The sequence below is a fragment of the Rhea pennata genome, chromosome 3 (assembly GCF_028389875.1).
Source record: "Rhea pennata isolate bPtePen1 chromosome 3, bPtePen1.pri, whole genome shotgun sequence".
NCBI lineage: Eukaryota > Metazoa > Chordata > Aves > Rheiformes > Rheidae > Rhea > Rhea pennata.
The window spans coordinates 31,976,465-31,995,672 of NC_084665.1; the positions used below are offsets into that span (position 1 = coordinate 31,976,465).

The following is a 19,208-nucleotide window of genomic DNA, read 5'->3' on the forward strand; positions in this document are numbered from 1 at the left end:
GCCTTTAGGACTATGACACCTGCCCTCTTTTGCCTACCTAGACGGTCAGGAGCTTTTGCACTCCTGTTTTGTGCTGTTGTTAACTGCTCATCACTTGTTTATTGACAGGGCCCAGTACTGAGCAGACTTGGGCGGAAGGACCTGGCGCAGAAGGTCCTCCGGGATGCAGTCCGGACGCAGAACACCAGCCACAGAGCTTGGAACAGCCTTGGGGAAGTCCTGCAAGCGCAAGGGAAAAACGAAGCAGCTGTTGAATGCTTCCTCACTGCTCTGGACCTCGAATCCAGCAGTCCTGTCATCCCTTTCACTGTCATACCCCGGGAGCTCTGAAGCTTTGCCCCTCAGCTAAGCATCTGCATTCAATGGACAGGCACAAATTAAAAAACAAAGAACAACCCACCAACCACAGAGAAGAAATTCTGGATTCAACAAAAAAGTGCCATTGTAACCTGGAACTGGGCAAAACAATTCCAGGATGGGGCTCAGGTCTACATATTTAGCTGAGAAGAGCCTAACGTTTGGACAATATGGAACAGACAAGAAAACAAAACAAGAAACAAAAAGCCTTTTTACTTCACAGATGCCTAGCTAACCTCCTATTCGGGTTAACAGAAAGACTTATTTCAAAGTGTTGGTTCAAGGTCACTGACTGTAGAATAGTTGATGCTAGAGTGTAGCTATATTTGAAGCATTTGCACCTTTCAATTTTCATTAAAATTGAAATCCCAAAACCCTGACTTAAAGCTCAGGCCTGCTCTAAGCAGGAGTAAGTGCATCAACTAACTTGAACCAAGCTGTGCTGAAGTATGTGACTGTCTCCACATGGGTCTGACAGGATAGGAATGACAATTAGACTGTATAGACAAGAAATATATACTGTTTACAAAATTATATATCTCAGCTATTCTGATAATCCTTTTTCTGCCTTGTTCTTAGATATTGCATATACTTGCTATATTTAGTGTGGCATTTGTCTAAACAAATTTAAGTTAAAAATACCCTTTTTTTTAAGCTGCTATTCTAGCATGATTTGCAGGAGCAGAAAAACCAAAGACTGATCAGTTCACATTTGAACTAGTATTAAAAACACACACTTGTATGTATATCTCTCCAGTTACATATTTATTGCAAGAACTTTCATGAACTAGCTAGATACAAGCTGTCTGAGCTACATTCTTACTAATTACCTAGTCCAGCACTTTTAGTAAGAAATATAGTGATTATCAGTATATACTGCCTGAACTCTGTGTTCTACTTCACTACTCTTCCTGGCACAAAACATTTTCATATTCATCTTCTCATAATATAAAAGAAGATGGCAGTAGTCTTCTAAGGCAAAATATGCTGAAAGCAGTATGTGTATATGTGAATTACCTTTATTTTTACTGTACTTCAGATTTTCTATAGCAATTTTACATTAGCAGTACAGAGCTGGGACCTTCAGTAGAGCAGGATCGTTTTGTGTATCATATCAGATGCAAGCATGATCTCCAGAGCCATCTGAGGAGCTCCTAATCCACTCACCCTCCCAACGGCTGGCATTGCAGGGAGGGGGGACACAGCTGGCATGCCCCATGCTAAGCTGATCCTTAGCTGTATTTGACCTCCACGTGGCCTTTGCAGCAACTTTGAGCTGTAACATGACACACCAGAACCAGCCCTGTCCACGGCAGACCCAAGAGGAAGATGAGGCAAAAATGACCTGTGGGCACTTCCTATAGAGAAAGTTTGCAGCTGTGTGCATATTTCTGTCCAGAGTAGGTTTCTATCAGTGCACTGTTTCTAACTATTTAATAAAGAGATTTTGCACTAAAATGCACTTAACAGTATAATTCTACCCAGGATTGTGATCAGCATCTAGATCATTCCAGAAATAATATCTTCAGGCAGAAAGCAAGTAAGTTTTTGCTTTGTTTTTTGAAGACCCTCAGGCTATGACAGCAGACTTGCAGTCAGTGTTGTTTACAGTTATTTGGACATCTACAGTTTATCTGAGGTGTGGTTTCCACTGGGTCCTTCTCCTGCTGCTCCCAGACCACACCAGTGCTGCGCACGCAGCTTTTGCTCCCACTGCCCAGCTTCCCCACAAAGCACCCATGCAAAGCAGTAGACTGAGGTGAGTTTTCTGTCAACATCGTGTGGCACTTCTAAACTTTTTTAATTAGATTAGTGCAATTAGCCCAGATTAATTACCCAGATTATTATTCTGTTCACCAAGGCATTTGGAGTGAAACCAGCACGGTCCATGGAAGGTGGTCAGCCCATGAGGACTCCATCTTTCCAGTGACACGCAAGCCTCAAACTAGGCTTCTCAGGCCAGAGCCCAGTTTCCAAGGGAACAGTGCTACCCAGCCACATTACTCATTTGCAATAGCACCAGCAGCCGAGGAAGGAGTAGGTGTTAAAGTACCAGAAGTAAATGAGTTTCATGGAGATGAAAAGATGAGGCAGAGACCATTTTTCTATAAATGATGCTATGAAGTCGGCTGGTTCTGCAGTGCAGGTGGGAAAAGGAAAAGGAGAAAAAGATGATAGTATTTTTGACATAAGCTGTAAATTGTTATCCAGTGGTTTTGGACCCAGTTCCACTGTCAGATTTAATCTGGCAATAGACCTCATTAGAGCTATTCTGATACTTGTTCCTGCCTACAAGTGCAGTTTCCAGCATAGCAGCAAGTCCTCTGTGTAAGACAAAAAAAAATAGTCACAGTGTCCCAACATGACCATTTTCTTTTATTATTTGTGTCTTAAAACACCACCATACCAACTTCCACGTATAGAGCAACTGTTCAAGCTATGCATCACATGGACTGATTAACCACTTTAAGAGGTCGGGAGCTCAGCTGGCCGGTGACCTGGCAGGGAGGTACGCGTCTCCCAAATAGCAAGCGAGAAGGGAGCGCTCATGCACTTGTTTGCTTCTTCGTGGCCAGCTTGTAAGCAGCCACCAGCACATCACGCTTGCTGCCATCACAAGAACTTCGCCTCAGTAATGCTGGAGCTGGTGCAGCAGTAGCTGGAACATGCACGTGGGGGCCTTGTGCGATCAGCCAGCGAGGTGATCCCAGGGTTGTCCTAGATGCATGCAGTACATGTAGAAGTTAAGGAATGTTACTGGCATTGGAATTACAGTCGTAGGAGTCTCTGCTTTGGTTGTTGCAGAGAAGACAAACACAAGTAGTCCCATTAAAATCAGTTACATGCATAAGGTAGTCAGCACAGCACTCCGCTGTCCTTAAATTAATTGCAGGCAAAGTTCTGTTTCTGTAATCAGTTTATACTCGATCTCAAATGCTTCCCAGAGGACAAGAAACACCTGCTTGCTGGAGTGGTGTTAAGGGCACTGAAACATTTCTGTGTTCTCTTCTTAATACTTAGGGGTTTATAGTCTGAGATTACATTGTCCTAAATCCTCTGCATGGGGCAGCAAAGAGGCTGGCAAGTATTCTTTCAGTAATTCCTCACTCTCTATTTGTCTCTAATGTTACCCCAAACAGAAGTCTTCCCAAGCTTACATGCTACCTGGGCTCTCAAGCATGTGCTTTATTTTTCTGAATCTAGAAGGATAAACAAAGATGACTGCAACAGAACTTGCAAGTCTAAGAAATACAAACATATGTATTGTAGTATTTCTTCAGATACCAGTGCTGATGATAAACCTAACAGACCCACTTCTAGGAGCTCATTAAGCCATACTGTTTTGTACAGCAGGAAGCCTGGCAGGCCTAATGCCCTGGGTCTTAGACCAAGAACTTCAGATTTACATCCCATCCTCTTGTGAATATTACAGATGCTCATAAGCAATGAAAGTTCAGGGAACAATAGTGCTAAAACTCCAGAACCAGCATTTCACCTCACTTGAGTACAACAAGGTATTCCTCCATAATTCTAGAAAGGAGGAGGAAAAGTATCACTGTTTAAGAGATCCACGTGTGCCTGAGTTCCTTTCATTTAACCACAAGATTATTCTTCCTTTCAGTCATCAGGTTGCATACGAAAGAAAAATAATTAGTTCCTGTTTTTCTGATGCCCAGTAAAGGAGTGGTGTTTGCTATCTCCTTCAAACAACAGAGAGATTGTACACTACAACAAAAAACAAATGTGCCTCCAAGATAATACAGCGAGAAGCCCAACAGGCCAGGGACCAACCGCCCTCTCTGCCTTAGCCTGTGAGGAGTGTCATGAGCTCCGCTGAAGCTGCTGGTGTTTCTGACAGCTTCCTCCAGCTGCGGATCTGCCCACCGCTGGACTCGCTCTGTACAGGGAGTACGGCGGAGCCGCCCTGTCCCTGCCTTGCACAAGTACCCCAATCCGTTTCTATTGGTAATGGCTCATGCTACTGATTATCGCAGCGTTTCAGAAGTGCTAATTATCTTTTCCTGGTAATGACTAATAAATCCAAATGGAGAACAGTCCTGGAGTGTGTTTACTTTAAAATTCACTGGCTGGGTACCAAAGTAGGCACGGCACTGACTGCTGAGCTTTGAGTTACAGAATTATTTCATCCAAAGTCTCATTTTTGGAGAGCCTCGGTGACAATAATCTGGCTATTTTATATTTCTTTTTAATAATGCCAGAGAGGGAACCATAACCTTTTTTGAGTGAAAGGGGATCACAGCCGTGATCTTTCTTCAGCCGGACCAATTGAGATTTGATAATTGCAGTTCGGCCTGGGAACGCAAGGCTCCTCAGAGCTGCCAGGATCGTTCCCCTGACTTTTTTGACGCCAGTGAATCAGCTCATCCCTTCAGCTCCCACAACCTACAGCAAGGTCCCAAGCAGCTGGATACTAAAAAACCCAGCTCATTTCCCTTCTGAGTGCACCTCTTAGCAGAGAAACACACGCTAGTTTGCAGCTGTAGCTGCCGAAAGGGACGGTGACACCACAGCACTGCAGACGGGACCGCGACGGTGCAGTCCTGCTCTGCGAGACATGGTGTGCGGGTGGGCGCTTGCAACTTCGGCACTTCAGGAGTGCTTCCTACTAGACCACGCCACTTGAATACTGCTAATGTGGGGTTATTGGGATCATTTTTCCTCATGACTTAACGTATTTTTGTATTGCAAGATGTTTTCACCAGATGAATAAATTGACCCGGGGGTGGGGGGGGGAAGCTCTTCATGCATAGTTATTTCCTGCCAATTTTGTTACTTTTAATGTATTCATGCCACAGATATTTCAAGCATTATGAAATGACTACTTGTTGTATTAACCAGAACCTAGTGTGCCTAGCAAGCTACCAGTTGCAAAGGGTATTTTGGCCTACACTCTTGTAGTTCATGGGAAAAAGCATGAGCGAGTATGCAAGCAGCATGCTTTCAAAGAGGAACAGAGCCAGGAAAAAGGAGTAAATGTAGTCTCAGATGTTTGGATTTATGGGGATTTAGGCAAGCATCTTACTTGCTTGTGCTTCTTCCATTAAAAATAAACAAAGGTAGTGCAAGGAACTCTATATCATCAAGTAATACACAACTGCTATGCCATCAAGTTTATGGACTCACCTTATTTTGCCCACAATATCATTAATCATTGCTTTCTACAAACAGTTACTCCTGTGGTTGTTTGGAATTAAACATTTTCATTCAGGAGTTTCCAGAGAATTCTTAGCATTTACAAATTAATCTTCCAGGCAAGTTTCAGTAGGGCCTTCTTAAATAGTCAGACCCTTAGTTTCATACTCAAATGAGATTAAGCAAAGGGTTTTTGAAGAGCATTTCTTCATAATTGTTGTGGCTGGTTTGGATTACAAGCATATTCAGTGTAACTCAAGCAGAACATGATTCCTCTGCAGCAATAGCAGAATTAAGTCCTGCAACTGATACTACGAAGTCTTAAAAACTGGAAATTGAAGTAAACAAAAAACCAGCTAGCTTCCCCTCCTTGCTCTCTTCCATAAGGCACACAGGCGATGAGCAGTGGTTGCTCTGGGGGCTTTCAGGCAGAAGGAGGAGGAGGGCTGTCAAGTCCCTGCTCAACAGAAGCACAACCGAACCCAGACTAGAACCGGGGAATTTCATTGTTCAGTCCCCTCCTAGGAGTAACTTGCAGAGAAATTAAAATCGGCTTCACAGCTCCTCTTTGCTTCCATACTAACCAAAGTACATTGCTTCTTATCCTCCCTGCATTGCACAGATGCTTAGTAGTTCCCATGTGTTTAAATGGGAAGAAACAAGCCTTTTTTCTCATTCTTGTTGGAAGTCACTTTGGCTTGCTAAGGTACTCTCAACCTCAACCTTAGTGCACAGTCGCTTCTTTCTTTGCTGGAAAACCTAGTTGTACTAGGTTAGCAATTTTGACATGCTATTCTTACAAGTTATTATTAGGAATATTTCTAGTAGCTATTTCAGACCACCACTTCTGTCTTTCTACTGCAGAATGGTGAAAATCAACTCAGCTATGTACAGTATACTCCTGCCAGATATTTAGAAGTCCCATAAACAACAAGGGAAGAGATGACAAGCATCGCTACTGCCCAGATGCTCCCCTCCACACAGGTGGTCTTATAGCCTCCAGAGTTTGCTGGAGTCACCAAAGCAGCAGCATTGATTTCTGTCTCTCAAGGGATTCTGACATCCCTTGGGAGATGTCAAATCTCAGGTAATGATGCCTCAGCCAGACACACATATCCTACTAATCTTTAAAGACCAGTGTTAGAGAAAGTGGAAGTAAGCATCACACAGTGGAAATAAACATCACAAAACCAGTAAGCTTGTTTTGTTGTGAGTAGCAGTCACTATAGCATTAAACAGAGTCATGGCTGTCAAACCGGTTTCTTATGATGTATGTTGTCTCCAACATGGAGAGCGATAGCTCATGGGCAAAACATTACCCACAGGTCCACTGACTGAAGGGCAAAATCCAAAGGTTTACTTAGTGCTTCAGGTTAACAGAATAAAGTGTCAAAACACAGAGGAAAAAAACCCTGCAGGTCATCACCTGAATTTGCAGAACTGCCATTTTCAAATCTGGTCTCATTTAAAGCTGATGCAGCAGCTGTGGTGATTTGGCCGGTGAAGGTAAGCTATACCTGCTTGACACACAGGTGTGGCAGAACATATGGATTTGTATACAGCGAAAATGGCAAGTGCTGTAAGCTGGCCTAAAGAAGCAAAAGAGCAAATACAGGCTTGCAGTTTGGAAAAAAAACAAAAACAAACAAAAAAACAACAACAACAAAAAACCATTTTCCTTACTGAAAAGCTTGCACGGAGGCAAAGCCCAGCCTCACCGGCATTGCTGACAGAAACATGCAAAAATAACAGACTGGGAGAGTAAGCGCAAGTGTAAAGCAGCCTCCTGGCTGCAAAAGCCTTTCTGGACCGACCTTATACCGACACCACCCTGTGCCACAGCCCGAGAGCCAGCTCGGCGTGGCAGCGCTGGGACCGCACACTTCCACAGCACCGTGGAGGCAGGCGCCAGCCCGGTACCCAGCTCTCACTGACTTTCAAAGGACACCACAGCCCTTGACGCGAAAGAGTCATTACATTATGTATGACAAGTCAGACATCTTTTTCGTAATGCAGTTGCTTGCGATATCATAATTAGGTCCGGAAACGAGTATGTTTATAAATTAATCAGTAACAAGCATGCCTGTATTTTGTCGTCTGGCGAGAGAAGCTGACATACGCGCGCTGCATCTGCAGCAAGGGGTACTGTTTCGGAAGGATGGAAGTCCAAGGATATAGCAGTTATCTGGTCAGCATAGGTTAGAGGTGATTTTGCGATCAGTGTCGACGGCGTTGTCTGGCAGAGACAATTAGCAAACAAGCCACTGCCTCACAAGCGGATTTGCAGCCTTGGAGCCTCTCCTCCCAGGCTGACAACAAATAGAAATTTGAGATGATATCTCGGGTTTCCAAAACAGGAAGCTGCTAAATCCAGAAAGCGAGCAATTCATTTCCCAGTTATAACGACGCTGCTCTTGTCTCTCCTTGGAGGATACTGAAGTGTTTTTAAAAGGGTAGCAAGGGAGGCATTTCATCCCCGTTTTCATTGCACATAAAAAAAAAAAAAAAATCAAACCTATCAGGAGCTGAGACAACAGAGGACTTTTTTTTTTTTGTGCAGAACTGGTTAAATTACTATTACTTGCTCCTCACTCTTTCCTCCAGCCCCAGGGCAATTCTGCCTCCCTCCTTTGCCTACCATGTTCTAGTGGAAGAGTCCTTCAAAGCCCACAAGGGGTTTGCACTCTGCGTTTTTCAGGTTTCTTCTGTACGATGGAGCTAAGGCAAGTTCCCACTCGTTACGTTAACACAGGATATATGAACTTCTTCTCCCTGTAAAGCCATCAGGTGGCCCACATCAGGCTTGGGCTGATGGAGCTGCCTGGGTACAGCTACCCAGCACCAGCAGTCCAGGCCTGGACTTTGACTGCCACTATTTCAAGGGGCTGACTTATCACAAGTGAAGCTTTTCCTTTTTTAATTTCTTCTGTTTTCAAATTTCTCATCATCTCCTCTTGTGTACTTGCGAAGAGTTTTCTGTTCAAACAGCTAACTGAAAACTAACAGAATGAAAAAAAAAAGAAAAAAAAAAAAAAAAAAGTTGTTTCAAGTTGCATTCCAAAGGAAAGTTTTGGAGATTTTCAATTAAATAAAGAGCTTAAAAAGAAAACTTCCAATTAAATAGAATGTTGTTCTGTCTGACAGAAGTCCTCAATAGTATCTTCAGTAACTCAGATTTGTGTGACCAGAAGTTTTGAGAGAACTGCCAGGAGAGTATTCTGAAACAAAAATTCAAGATGTTTAATCTTGAAACAATCTACACAAAACACTTTTTTTCCATTTTGTCTTCCTGCCAAGAACTTCTCAAAGTTATCTCAGATTTTTACAATGTCTCCAGTTTTCTAGAGCTTTACTTTCCAGTAAGTAGCATGCCTAAAAGAGTTTAAAAGAAGTGTTTTCCAGTCCTGCTTGTTGTTCTTATACGTGGCTAATGCTGGAGCTGCTGGGGTGGAAGCCTGCTCAAGTGCTTCTGCACCATGTCACCGAAGAGCGCATCCACAGTCCAGCAGGCGTAAGTCATTTCTTGGTGATTAGGAAAAGCTACCCTACACATGTGCTACCCTACACATGTGCGCAAGCGCGCACACGCGTGGGGACTGTTCCCACCAAAACAAACATCAGACCAATACCAAGTATTTCTGAAAGTCCCACCCGTGTACGCTTCTACAGTTCAGGCAGTGGTGATGAAGTCCTGGGACTGGCTCAAACACACACTGGGTAAAAATGAGTTATTAAACATTTGAGTGTTGCAGCTGCTACACAAGCGAGTGCACTTGGATGTACAGCAAAGCGCCGGCCGGCTCCAGCGGCAGCGGCACACACTAAGAGTCCCCAGCACCCGCCGAGCTCCCACGCGCCCTGGGCGGATTGGAGTGAGCTTGGAGCTGGGCTGAGCACCCTGACACAAGCTGTAGCTATCACTACATACAGACACTTCTGTGGATGGGGCCCTGCTCCCTGTTCTCTGTCTCATTACCCACTGCTTAACAGCAGCCTATTACAGAGTTTCCTCAACTTTTTGAAGGAATTTTCCAGTAGATGAGTGGATCCAGAAGAGGTACCTTTACAGATTGCTCGTAGGATGTGACCTTTCCAGAAAGGACATGTTTATGGTCCCTCATGAGCTAGCCGCAGGCACCCAGGGATCTGTAGCTCACAGTTTGAAGGCCAGCAGCTTAGATATTTTCTCTTATATGCCTATTAGAGCTTCTTAATTAAAAGTCCTCTGCAGGGACCTAAATTGAATTGAAAACCATGGTGACCACGTAGGTCAATCATGCACAGAGATGATTGGATTTGAGAGAGTGAGGTGGAAGATGAGAGTGTGTCCGCACGCAGGCACGTGCGTGTTGAAGAGCTTTAAGAAAAAACAAAAAAAAACCCCAAATCTATAAAAGCAAAGAGAATGCATGTTTTATAGAAGAACAATTATAGGATCAACTTTATAGGGCCCATCCTCTGCTATTGAATTAGATCCTCACTTCCCTACTGAATTCCACTACGGTTGTTAGGAAATATTAATTTGTGATTAGAAAATGCTGGTGAGATATATGCAGAGTTATGCTTTAGTTTCAGCTTACAACTCACTGTACTTCAGCTATAGGACAATAAAGTTGTCAGTTTTAAAACCAAAAGTGTTTTGCTGTTGCTGAAAAGAACAGCTCTAAAAGTCATATTTTTTTCCCTATAGATTGTTGCATGTCATATGATTAGCAAGTAGTAAAAGATCACTTGCCTCTAATCTACTATACTATCATCATCATCATCTCTTTTTTTTTCCTTACAAAGAGAAAAATCAGGAAATAAATTATCTTGCTTCTTTTGTCTTTGCAAATTACAGCTGTCGGATGGGGAGTTTTACAAACTCTGCGCTTCAGATGTTCAAGCCCATGTATGAAACACTTCATACAGCTCTTGAGAAATCTTATGATCCTGTTACACAGGGTTAAACTGTTACAACCTCCAGCAATAAATAAGTGTTCACATAATTCATAGGAGACTAAAGTCTGTTGATCCATAACCTGCCTAAATTAGCACTCTTACAAGCTGCGTCCTTTTTATATGCTAAAGATGAAACCAACCCCAGAGCACAGAGGTTACAGGAATTTCAATCTTCCCTTCTCCATCATCTTGATTTCTGCCCCCTTCCAGACCTCCTGCTTACTCATTGGTAGTACCTGTAATACTCTCCATGCCCAGTCTTGCTTTGCCAAGCCAGCAGGAATGCCATACCAAATTCACAAAACGTAGATATCACAGATAAAGCAGCAGGTGATGCTGAACATAGAAGTAGGAAAAAATGGATTTCTCTTTTTTTTTCTCCTTGCTTCCTCTACAGTTAACCAATTACAGAACTGATACATGCTGATGCTTAGGACATACTACGCTTCAAGACTAACACAACCCAGATTCCAGCCCTTTCAACCAGCTCCAGGGCTTCAGAGCCGTAAGAAGACTGGAATTTCAGCCAGAGTAATTTTGCTTGTTGTTTCATTTCAGGATGACAAGGCTTGTGTATTAAGTTTAATTATTCCAAACAGTCTTTTATTGAAACTTTCTCTCAAAGCCAAAACTTCATGCCATTTGTATTAACAGCACCTGGAACAGAGCACCAGTTTGTTTCAGTGCTTACCAGAATCACTGCCTGCTTCTGTTTTTGACTAGTGTGTCCCTGAAGTAAATTTACGGACTTTGAACCTGTTGAACTAATTTTTTCCATTGCCTTCATTACACAGCTCCATACTTCCACACTAAGCGGTCAACAGCATGACGGCAATTAAATCACAACATTTTCCACCTGCAATAGCTTCTCCCCAGATACCAAGATCACAGCTCTTCCAATAATCAGTGTAGGCCATGATCTTGCCACACAATAAGTCAAAAATCAGGTTAATGAGGTCACTTGAAAGTGTTAATGATTAATCACTAGCTTTAGAATTGTTATTGCAAAAAATATATATATATATGCAAGCTTCAGAGGCTGTGGCAATAAAAGTATCATGCAGTTTAGGTCTACACATGCATAACTTCCTGTGATAGTCCACTTTATGAGGGTTACTCTGCACAGAGAGTGCTATTCCCGATGCATCCTGTTCCCACTACCTGCAAAATCACTAGAGTTGCTGTACTCTTGCTAGCAGTCTTCCGGACAGGAACACGTGCATATTGAGCATCAGTTTCCTAACCAAAGACAACCTTTTGCCAGAAAAATTACTCTTCTAATTTCCCTCATCTCAGCTTGCTGTTGGAGAAATAGCTTCCATGGCAAAATGTTAACCCTATAAGCAAATCTTGATAAAGCCTCTTTGTGGAAGCTTTCCACCTGTGATCAGCATTTGCCCACTGAAACCAAAGCTGGTTTTCAATACGAGTTTCACCCTGAATCATTTGGTTGTAGTTTTGAACATCTTTGCACACAGGACACATCCTTTCTCTTTTATAGGTAGATGTGCTCTCTCTTGAGAGCATCAAGAGAGCTCACTTTTTGCCTTTTGTATAATTAGTATGTTCAGTGGAAACCTTAATGCTGCACTTTTTAATTCTTGAATCTGCAACATGTTCTTCAAAATAAAGCAACAGCATTAATAAACACAGTACCAGGAAATCTACAGAGGTTAAGTGATTTTCTACAGAGTAATTCACTCTGCTAATGAGCTTGCTACGACAACGCTCTCTGTGTGCAGTTATTGCATACGTATCTTCCATTTGTGTGTTTGGATAATTCATGGTGGTGCAAAATAAATTTCTGTGTAAAGTGTCCTAATAGATGAAGTGAGGCTATAATATCCTTCGCGCGCTAGTTCATTACAGACTGCGCTGGCACGGAGTCCAGAGGGAGAGGAAGACATTAAGCAAAACAATTGCTGTCATCCTCTGGAGGGACTAGCTTTGTAAATGCTTATGTTAACGCTATACCAAAGACTTGAGTATTAGGGTAAAATTAGAACGATAAAGGGAGGGAAGCACCTCATCCTCAACTTCATGAGATTTGGTAGGATAACTAACAGTATTTGGATTTTTATCGTAGAAGAACAGATCTCATCCTCTAACTGCCCAAACTGTACACCCCTGGGAAGTAATTGTCACCCACAAACAGGAAAGATGACAAAACAACAACAACAAAAAAAAACGTTTCCAGTGTTTTCTATCCACAAAGCTGAAACATTCCCCTGTGTTTTCAATTTAACTAAAATAGATCACTGTGTATAAACAGCCACTCTATCTATCTGCATCATTCATATTTGATGGACTAGTCAGTATAACAGATACTTTTATCCATCCCGTAAGTGATGAGAAACTAGACACTTCAGTGTCTTGTGCTCCTCTCAGTTAACATGAGTGGCAGCAGCTGTTATTCCAGGCTCCTTAGCATGCAATGTTTGATGGAAAGATAGGAAAATTGGAGATGTATTTAGCGGAATCAGGTATAACAAAAGCAGCTTCCATGACCAAACACTCTCAGGAGGGTAGATAGGAAAGCTCTTGCCATGTCTGTTAACAGCAGCCCAAGCATTTTTTTTCCCTTAGGTTTTAGAGGCCGTATGATAATAGTACTCCTATCAGGTTAAAAAGTAAATTACAGAAGAGATAGGGCATGATCTCAAGATGACTTCATTTATATTGGCAGAGAAGCTCAAAGGTGGCCTAGAGCATTGTGATCAGGGATTGTAAAATATGTATTGGGTAGATGGGTTTGTGTTTCAGATTTGGTTTTGCATGTATGACCTTCCAAGCCTGTTAAAATAAGAGGTATGTGAGCAGACATTTAAACATTTTTGAAAGCCGAGAGAAGATGTTGCCACTTCCTTCTGCTTGGAAAGGCAAGAATAGCTAACTGACATGGGAACAAACGTAACATTCAAGAAATGACACATGAAGGAAGGCAATCCCTCCTGCTCTGGGCATATACTGTAATAAATGAACTCTTGGTGTGACCTAGATGGAGAGTTTGTTGGTGGAGGCAGTGCAGTACAAGGAATCCCATTAAACATAAGAAATTTTTTTGACAGTGAGGGTGGTCAGGCATTGGAACAGGTTGCCCAGAATAGTTGTGAAGTCTTCATTTTTGGAGATACCCAAAATCCAGCCCTAAGCAACCTAAAATGCCCTAAGCAGCGTGCTGTAGCTGCCCCTGCTCTGACCTGGGGTTTGGGCTGGATGGTCTCCTGCCGTCTCCCCTGGCTTCAACCATTCTGTGAAAGTGGAGTTGGCAAAGCAAGGCCAGAGCCAGGAAAGGATATTACTCAAGTGTCACAGGTGTCTGGCAGCAGGCTAGGGAGGGATCGTGTAGATAGACCAAGAGAAAAGAGTTTCCTTCCCTTCTCTTGAGTTCCCCATCCCCCTCACCATACACATCTTCAGTATTAAAGTTTGTGGAGGGAGGCAGGGAAAGACAAGGAGACTCCACAGCCAAAGCTTTGAAGGTCTGAGACCTAGAAGCAGCAGGTGAGAAGGAAGTCCCCTAGCCTGTTTTAGGACATACCCCAGGGAAGCTCACTAGACCTCCCACCAGCTAGAGTTTTAGCTCACCCTGCAGACTAAGGAGTTAATACCCTGAGAAATAAAATACAGTTTCTTCATTTGCAGCCTTGCTAGAGAGGGCAGTTGCAGCCCAATTTTGAGCCTCTGCTCTGAAGCAAGAGCTGATAGAAAATTGTAACTTTTATCTTCTCCTCTGGGAAGAAACTGGAGAAGGTTTGCATGAAGGTCATTTTAATACTAAGCCAAAGCTCCAAGAACCACCAGATGAACAGTTCTGTTTTCCCAAATAAAGAATTAGTAACTACTAATGGATATAAAACTTTCTCCTCTCGTTTTAGCTAGCTGGTCCTTCCTTACTCCCAAGGGAGCACAGTCATTTCTTAGGCATGTTTTTATACATGCCACTGAGATCGGAACAGGAAACAGCCTGTGCTCGCCTAGGGGTTTTATGGCACGGGTCCTCCGTAAGGACTGAAGGAGTGGACGATGCAAATAGCCGGTGCGGAGTGGGAATGGGCCTCCACTAAATCCATACTATGAGGTATCCTGGAGTCAGGACTACCTTCAGCTTCTGAAAGTCTCTTTGGAGGGTGTAATAACTTGCTTACAGCTAAGGTGGGAAGATCACTTCTCTCAGTTACTAAGAATACAGTCAGGGAAACATTACCCTCCAAATCACTTTAATATGCATCACGCTGCCGCATATACTTCATGACTCCATTTGCATCCTATGGGTCAATTCAGTTCAAATCTACTGCTGCTGCCAAATTCACACAGCGAGAAGCTTTTCCCTTACACTCCCCCAGAAAAGTAGGGGGGACAGAAGACAAGAAGGTTTTCCTGTGAGGCTTCTATTGAAAAGCAAAGTTGCAGCCCCTCTTCTGCCTAATATCATTGCTTGCAATCACTGAAGGCAGACAGTAAAGTAGAGAAAATTATTCAAGAGGCACAATTACAAACTAAAGCACTTAAAGCTATGGGACAGGTGAAGACTGCTGGACCAAGTTCATTTTTAGATGAAATCAGCCCAATCTTGAGAGAGAATCCATGAGATGTAAGCAACACGGGACCACACTGGAGGGTTCCCATTTTCTTGTGAAGTGAATTAGTAACTGATGATCACAAGGCAATATGGATTACAGAAATACCACTGAGGTGACCTCCAGCTATGAAGGCCACATAGAGTGGATACACAGAAGCACCATGAGAGATAAGAAACAAGCAGTTCTGACCCCTCCCTTTCACCTCCATGCGCAAAAGTCAACCACGGATAGAAAGAGTTGCCCTTTCTCTGTACCTTATCCCCTCCGATGGGTAAGTACAGCTGGAAACTCGTTCAAGTCGCATGTTCTGCTGTGCACTCCAGCTGGCTGGATACAGGAGGAGGAATATATTGCAGATTCTTACAAATATGAACAAATGTTCCCAGACTAACAAAGCTTAGAAATCTTTTTGGATGCCCCAGACAGAAGCAGGACCTTTCTACTCTATACCCCTCTCCTAAGAGGGTCTAAAGCCCTGAAAATTAAGCCTTCAAGAATTTGTACATATTCCTTATCTTAAACTATCACTTAGCAACAGACTTTAACCAAGGCCATGTTTGCGAAACTTCCAGGTATATCCATATATGCTAAGTGCAAAGCCATAAACACACCTTCCAGAATTATCTCTGCTAGGATCACCTATGTAGTTGATGATCAAACTGAGCAGAAGGTTATCAGTGGTATACGCTTTTAGTGCTTTTGCAATGCTAATAAAGCGATCTTGACCTGGGTGAATCCAAGCCTGTTCACTGCAGAAAAGGTTTCTGTGCATACCAAGCAGCCTGCACGTGGAACAAGTGCACAGCAGGAGTCAATAGGATGCCGCTTTTGTGGCTGCTTCTCTCAGATGCAGCGAGGTGATCTACGTGTTCATACAGTAAGCATTAGCTGTTCTGCTGACAACTGGCTATGTGTGCACATACCAATGAAGACTTCTGCTTTAAAAAATAATATAAAAATCTATCTATCTTAAGCATGACTTCAGATACCATCTAGGCAGCTATCAACCCAGCTATTCTATCAGTCAGTTCATAGGGCAAAGCTTAAGACCATTAGCATCGCAGACATTGGATTCATCAGGCAGTCCAAGCTGTGTTTCTCGGCCATGTTACACAGGAACTACTTTTCTTGTCCAGCTACTAGGCCATAATTTACCACTGTAAGCCACAGTGTAAATATAACCCACATCTGTACGGAAGATTGGGCTTGGAAAGAAACATGAGCACAAGGGCTTCACCTCATTGCTAAAAGTTGTATCACTGAGCTCAAGAGGTCCACAACGCGCTTAAGTGAGGACTGATTGCGAGATCTCCACAGTACACCTGTACAGGTGTACCAGTACACCCCTGTAGTTAAAGAATCCTTTCCTTTGCATAGGTTTTCTCCCTATGACACAGGAAGAGGGGATGAATTGGGTTCAGATTTGAGCCCAAGGGAGATGAACCACTTCCCCACACAGAGCAAGGGTAAGAGGCATTGAATAAAGCAAATGCAACAGCTGTGAAATAGCCAGACAAGGAGAAAGGCAGGTAGGGAGCCTGCAGCCCCTCTCCCACAGGCACTAAGGAAACACAAGTGCAGGTGTGGCTGTAGCAGCACACACTGCTGTCCTCCTTGCTCCAGCAGGCACCGCTGTCCCCAGTGCCCCAGCATCACAGCTAGGTGTGCACACTTCAAACGGGAGAAAGACATGCAGGGCAGAGTTTCAGAAGCAAAGAGAAAGTTCATCGGGCTCTTGAAGTGGTTTTGTTCAGCACTGGCTCTCCCTCTAGTTTCACAACAATTGCTGAACTACTTTTCACATGACAACATAGTAACAGCCTATGTCATCACTCTGAGTGCTTGGGGAGGCAGCAGGTAACCCCAGATGATCCGTGTCTTTATTGCCATACGTCTATAACACCTTTGTCTAAGACAAAAAGCAAAACAAACCGACACTCTTGCTGGTGCGGTGCAGTGTGTTGCTTGAGGTTCAGGGTATTTCCAAAGACAGAGTAAAATCCTTAATGTCCAGTCAGAGTTACTGCAAAAGAAGAAAAGCCCTTCCAGTTGGAGGAAATCTGAAGTGCAGAATAGCAAAGAGCAGATGGCATGTTAGTAGTCCCCCTGTGGACAGCCCTGTTGTAAATAGCATCATCTCAGAGCTGGCTTACAGCTGAGCTGCACACTAGACACACTAGGCAGCTTTAGAAATTCCAGATTTTGAATGATTCATTTGAAACTCTTCATAGGCTCTAAGCACTGAGAACAGAAACTGCAGATGTGTGACCCCTCTGCAGTCAAGAACATAACATCTTAAGACATGTCCATGTTAATGGCCATGTTCACAAGAGTGAAACGGATCTCAGTTTTGGGATGTACTGAACACCCACATCTCATGCTGACGACAAAACTGTACATGCTCCAGCTTTACTTGCTTTCTCAACAATTAAAAGGAGACTTATGAATAAAGAGAGACAGGAGAAGGAGCAGGATACCCCTTCCACCCGCAAATCAAAGCTCAGTTGTTGCAGCTTACAGCTCAAAAAACCAGATTCAGCCACATTTCCAAAACATTCATACTTGGTAGCCTACCCAATCTGGGAAGGCAGCGCATACCCCTGCTTGGGGTGGAGAGGCAGAAGAGATGGTCCCATGCCAGCAGGATCAAGTCACTCTTGTCAGTGCTCAATAAGCACAAGGAACAGAGGGGATTAAAATCCTTTCTGACGACAAAAGGAACCACAGCTCTCCCATAATCCTTGTGCAGATAAATATTTCAAAGCCCCTATAAAGAAAACTCAGCCATGCGTCCCCTGCTACCTTGAAGGCAGCCGCCTCAGAACAATGGCCACCACGTTTAGACAAACAGCAACACAAGGAGGAGGTTCAATACATCGAGTTTACAGGCAGCAATATCTGTTGATTTCCACCAAGTGCTATCATTTTATACAAATACTTCTTGTTCTAAATCCATGAAAGAATGTATTTTACACTACAAGTTGGGAATGCCAATATCACAGTGTTTGTCTTTTAAAGGGAGAAGAGGGAACAGCAAAGCCATCTCCTCAGAGGAGGAACTCCTGGGTGACACCAGCAGAAACATAATTGGTGACAACAAAAATTAAAAATGAAGCTTCTGGGTTTTGAGTTATTCATCAGTCTTTTCCATCCATTCAGGGAAGAAAGAGAAGACAATGTAACTGCTTCTCACAGCAACTCATTAAACCAGGCACCACAGATCTGCTTACAGAAAAGGCAATTTGAGAGCAAAGGCCAGCCCTTAAGCCAACAAGAACTGTCTTCAGTGGATGCTAGCTGAAGCGTTAGTTGTAGGGCACAAGCATGTAAGCCACTGCCTTCTCCACACTGGAGCAAATGGGGTGGGGACAGGAGGGCTCTAGGATCAGATTCTTGCTTTGAATCTTCCTAAGAGAGCTCAACTAAGCCCATAAACAAATATCAGGAGTGGTAGCTGCCTGCTGGGCTGCCTTTTTTCCTTTATGTGGGATAACAAATCAAGCAGTAGGCAGAAAACGTACTTTGGGGGCTCCTTTCCACTCCTATTGGCTTTGCAGTGGCAACACTCTGCTGACCACAGTGAATCTGCACCTAACTACTGCTGTGGAAAGGGAGTAAAGGAGCAGGTCGGCATCGTTCAGAGAATGATCCTTTTACTGAGTTAACTTCCTTTCCTGAACCAAGTGCCTCTCAAAAGCCCTTCCAGGTCCTTTCTGTGCTAGAGGGGAGGAAAAAGGTCTTTCCAGCAGAGCTGTGTTACCAGCAATTCTGGCGAGTCTGACACAGTACAGCAAAACAAGCAAGAACCCTTTGCATCTTCTCAAACTAGTAAATTCAAAATAATTCATCTGCCCAAAAGGGCACCTATGTAAAATCAGATTCCTCAACATGCACTTTATCACAGGCATTTAGATGGAGGACAGAGTAATCTATTCCATATAGAATGCTACAAAAATGTGGTATCAGGCAACTTGCACATCACAGAGAGCTCACAACACAGAAACAGACGGCCACCTAAGCTCTCCCCTACCTTAGGATGAGAGTTTCATCCAATCTCTGCAGCAGCAATGACCTTTAGATTATTCAGATCACAAGAGAGTCCAAAGTCTGATCTGAGATTGGATTTCATCTGTGTTAGGCACTGTAAAACTGCAGGGTCCTTCCCCCCAGTGC

At 43.3% G+C, this 19,208-nt stretch overlaps 1 protein-coding gene across 5 annotated transcripts in view; it reads left to right on the forward strand.

The window, feature by feature from the left end:
* TTC7A (tetratricopeptide repeat domain 7A) overlaps window positions 1-4,412 on the forward strand; it is a 183,111-nt gene extending 178,699 nt beyond the window's left edge. For all 5 annotated transcript variants that reach the window (XM_062571935.1, XM_062571934.1, XM_062571936.1 and 2 more), the window contains one exon: window positions 109-4,412. In XM_062571935.1, coding sequence (XP_062427919.1) covers window positions 109-330 — 222 coding nt within the window. In that variant the 3' untranslated portion in view covers window positions 331-4,412. The remainder of the gene's footprint in view (window positions 1-108) is intronic.
* The last annotated feature ends 14,796 nt before the right edge of the window (window positions 4,413-19,208 follow it).